Source organism: Rhincodon typus, chromosome 21, assembly GCF_021869965.1.
Source record: "Rhincodon typus isolate 14 chromosome 21, sRhiTyp1.1, whole genome shotgun sequence".
Taxonomy (NCBI): domain Eukaryota; kingdom Metazoa; phylum Chordata; class Chondrichthyes; order Orectolobiformes; family Rhincodontidae; genus Rhincodon; species Rhincodon typus.
In genome coordinates this window covers 26,505,680-26,510,265 of record NC_063352.1, presented here as the reverse complement: position 1 = coordinate 26,510,265, position 4,586 = coordinate 26,505,680, and the positions used below count along the sequence as shown (strand labels likewise).

The 4,586-nt window shown below is 40.6% G+C and overlaps 1 protein-coding gene across 4 annotated transcripts in view; it reads left to right on the top strand.

Moving 5' to 3' along the window:
• Positions 1–50: 50 nt before the first annotated feature.
• The window catches only part of LOC109911756 (E3 ubiquitin-protein ligase RBBP6-like), a 28,343-nt gene continuing 23,807 nt past the window's right edge, over positions 51–4,586 (top strand). For 2 of the 4 annotated variants that reach the window (XM_048609894.1, XM_020511136.2), the window contains exon 1: positions 53–1,439. In XM_048609894.1, the coding sequence (XP_048465851.1) occupies positions 1,274–1,439 (166 nt within the window). In that variant the 5' untranslated portion in view covers positions 53–1,273. Of the gene's footprint in view, positions 1,440–4,586 lie in introns of all 4 variants that reach the window. The other 2 variants (XM_048609892.1, XM_048609893.1) reach the window with 2 other exon arrangements.

Here is a 4,586-nt window from a genome sequence, read left to right as displayed (position 1 = left end):
TCGCGGTTTTTTGGCGAAATGTCAGGGGGTGGGGTGGCGGGGAAAAAATACGAGGTGATTGACGGGAGGTGTGCGTCACTTCCGCAGCGTGAACACACTCGCGGCGATTGTGACATCGTCGCCCCTGCTACCAGTTGTGGGAGACCCCTGGCGTTATTGCGTTGGAGACGCCATTGTTGTGGCGGAGAGGTGGTGTCGGTTTGAAATTGTGAGACCTGCCTCAGATTTGATATTAGTGCCGTCCTTATGCATCAGTCTAGTACTTGAGTGATTATTTATTTTTTTTTAGTGTGGGTTACAGTGTGGTGTAGTGATGACTGAGTGTTAGAAAGCTGCAGTGCGAAAATGTGTCTGAGAAACGCTGACGGGCCTATCGATTGGAGCTGAGCCTAGGAAGCCACCTGCCAGGAAACCGGCCTGTCTACTGTGCCGTCCGTTCGGAGCGCCGATTCTGCGTTCCTGCATCTTCACCTTCCCCCTCCCCCACCTTCACTTTCCCCAACTCCCCAGTCCTCGCACCCTATCCCCTTTATTTCCTATTTACCCCCTCAGCGTTTCAAGCAATAAGACATGGATCACACTTGCTGCTGAGAAGTACTCGCCGAGGAAAAAGAGGCGCAGCTCTGTTGGTACTAGGTCCTTGTGTGTATTGTGTGTATTTTTCCTCCTTTCCTCCACCGTTAATACGAGTGACTTTTTTTTCGTTTACAAAATAAAACTCATTCCCACTCTTAGTTAAAAGGAGAAACGATATTTAGAGCTGCTCCCGAAGATAATATCTGTGGGCGAGATCGTTGCAGCAGGATTTTCCGAAGGAAGGAAGTCAAGAGACAAACGTGGATCCGATTCCTTTAGATTTAAAAAAAACTGTGCCGAGACGTACTGCATTGCGGCTTTGTAATTAAAAGGAAGAGGGAAAATAAACTGAATATTTTTGAACTCTTTACCTTGGGAAATAAATCCTTTGGACTTCGTACAATTTCTTGGACATTTAAACTATACCATTGACTTTTGAACTATCCGGTTTATTAGTGAGTAAAACAGCTAGTATTTAATTTTGTGCAATGTGCAGTTGAAAACCAGTTATTTCCTGACTTTACCATCCAATATAGTGTTTTTTTTTTATAAACTTGCTTTAATACAACAAAATCTAAATACTTGAATTTCAGATATTAAATTGTGAAAAAGAGGACTTTTTTGTTTTTTGTGTTTTGCAGTTGTAGAAGGGTAAAACTTTTTTGGGTAAGGCTTGTCCCATTCAAAAAAAACAAAAATGTCGTGTGTACATTACAAATTTTCTTCTAAACTGAACTATGACACGGTCACTTTCGATGGGCTTCATATTTCTTTGAGTGATCTAAAGAAGACGATCATGGCCAGAGAGAAGCTGAAGGCGGCAGACTGCGATTTACAGATCACCAACGCACAAACCAAGGAAGGTAAGTTAACCCCAACTTCTTATTTCCATTTAAATAATGTTTATTTTTCTGCCCTTTGTTCAGTGTTTCCTCTATCTCGTATGGTAGACAAGATGGCGTATGTTTGCTAGATTGGTCCGAATTCCTAAGGACATCCTTACACGTTGAGGCAAACTAAACCAAATGCATTAAACCTAGTAACGACATAACTTTTTTTTTCAGCATAAGCCTTTTAATCTTCACTGCTGTTTTATAACGATTTTTTTCAGTCAACCGCGGTATCTATATCCCCGATCCCCAAACGAAAAATACATTTCTTGTCCTTTGTCATCTATAAACTGGCTTTCCGCCCTTCAGAGGCATATTTAGAAAGCAATGATGCAAGAATTTAATCTCCAATTAATGTTCCTTGGGTGTCATCTACCCATCTCTCTGCGTCGTTTCGAAGACTGCCCTTCGGACTGTCTCGGTCTGAAGGGACGGTTGGTGTATAAAGTAACAATTAGCAAGGATCTTTGCGTTCGTGCTTTCGCACCCGGCTGGAATTATTTTAGACGCATCAGTAAAAATGGATGGCTGCACGGATAATTGATTCGAGATTAATTTTTGCGTGGCGTATAGGTTGGTATACCATTATATTTGTAAATACACGTGTATTACTCGCTGGCTTTCGAGACTGCAGTTGTCTGGGAGTTGGTTTGCCATGCATTTTGTTGTAAAGTATGAAAATTCTGTAGCATTGGAATAAGAGAACCTGGATATGGCTTCAGTATTTTAGGTCAACATGAATGTTAGAATTTGTTGAATGCAGATATTTGGACCTAACATTGTACGGGGAAGGACTTTGCCATTTTTGATAACCATTTCTATAGTTTACAATGTCAATAATGCACTTGCTACTTTTGATCTGCCTGCAGCATTTACTGGTTAACCAAGCCAACCTCCTCATCCTTGAAGATTGATTCACATGTAGATAGGGTAGTGACGAAGGTGTTTGGTACACGTGTCTTTAATGGTCAGTGCATCAATATAGGAGTTGGGATGTCATATTACAGTTGTACAGAATATTGGTTAGGCCACCTCTCGAATACTGCATTCATTTCTTGTGTCCCTACTTTTGGAAACATGTTGTTAAACTTGACAGGGTTCAGAAAAGACTTACAAGGATGTTGCCAGGTTTGGAGGCTTTGAGCTATAGGGAGAGGCTGAATAGGCTGGGGCTATTTTCCCTGGAATGTCAGAGGCCAAGGGCTGACCTTCTAGATGTTTATGAAATCATGATGGCATAGATAGGGTGAATAGCCGAGGCCTTTCTCCCAGGATAGGAGAGTCCAAAACTAGAAGGCATAGGTTTAAGGTGAGAGGTGGGAAATTTAAAAAGGATCAAAGGGGCAACCTTTTCACGCAGAGGGTGGTGCATGTATGGAATGAGCTGGCAGAGAAGGTGGTGAAGGCTGATACAATTACCACATTTGAAAGGCATCTAGATGGGTACATGAATAGGAAGGATTTAGAGGGGTATGGGCCAAATTGCTAGCCCATTATGTTTGGTCACTGCCATAAATTAGAATTCTCATGCTACTGCTTTGTCATCTTGGCCAGAGTATACGGTGGGAGCAGACAGTTCCTAAACTTGATGAACTCCACTGTCCTGTTGGTTGGTCATCCTTCCATCAGTGTCTATTAAGTTTGTCCTGAGCTTTGTTGCCCTTATCCGAAGTACACTAAGAACCATTCGCTCATTACCAATTGCTGATGTGTTAGCCTCCAGCCCGTTAACACCTCAAGTTTTAAAATTCTAATTTTGTTGTTTAAATCCCTTAATAGTTTCTCTCCTCTTTATCTGTAACATTTCCAGACCGAGAATTGTGGTCTCTTATGCATCCTGTGTTTTTTCACCCTCTGTTGACCATGCTTTTGAGGCCCTCTGCTGAACCTCTTGTTAAGCCTACGTCTCATTAAACCATCGGACACTGTACTAATGTGTCTTCCTATGTCATTTGACTTGTACTGCTGTGAAGCACTTTGGGATGTTTTACTGTAAAATATGGTACATACAAGCTTTTCTGATTAGTAAGTCATTCTTTGTATAAGCAGTCTAATTGCCTTATTTTCTGGTGTATAGACTGTCATTGAAGATGCTTTTTTTCTAGTTGTGAGTTCTAGAACAAGGACATTAAGTAGCTTGCGTGTGTCCTGATTAAACTTGGTCAATTGGAATAAACTATGATGCAGGACATTAAACTGGATAAATGCATTGGTAGACAATTTCAAAACTGTTCAGTTTTGAGACTTTGCATGTTGATCTTCAGTGATTTGCGCTGATTGTTTTCCAAGTTAACACATCACTTTATTAATCATCCAGTTTCAGTTGGAAACAAATTGGTTTCTGTGGGAGACTTTTTTGTGAACTTGAGTTCCTTAATGTAAAGATTCTCTACTTGATTCCCTGTGTGATTATTGCACTTTGATTCAATGTGATGGATATGTGACACAAAATGATAGTGGAGATGATTTTGATCTGACAGGTTATAAATATGGAGAGTACTTTTAATACTTTGTCCAATGTATTTATCGCAGTAGATTTTATCTGCCCCTCAAAAAATCCGATGGTGAGGATTATAAATTGTGAGCAGACAAGCACGTTTTTATTTCATGTTTCAGTTTCTTCAACTTAAATTTTACTGTTCACCTGTCACGTGTAATTCTTTTCCTTCCCAGTTCCTTTAGCTTCTGTATTTCTGTAAGATGTAGTTGGACAGTGTTAGCTGCTGCTAATATAGGAGAGTATCGTACAGCCCTTCCTTCCTTATGTGTTTTTTGACTGGTTTCATTTAATTAGCCAGTAAGATGGTTGCCTAGAAAAAAAAAAGGCATATTTCCCTTGGGTTGTTTGGGAGTAACGAAGGAGTAGGTTAAATGACAAGCCGGACAATTGTATATCTATGGATCATACAAACTAATCTACAACCTTTTAAATGTACTCCACTATAAAGTGCTTTTTTACCAGATACTTGCCAAGCAACATTTGACACCAAACCAAGAAAGGAAGTATCAAAGATAGCAGGAACTGCAGATGCTGGAGAATCCGAGACAACAAGGTGCAGAGCTGGATGAACACAGCAGGCCAAGCAGCATCATAGGAGCAGAAAGGCTGACGTTTCTGAT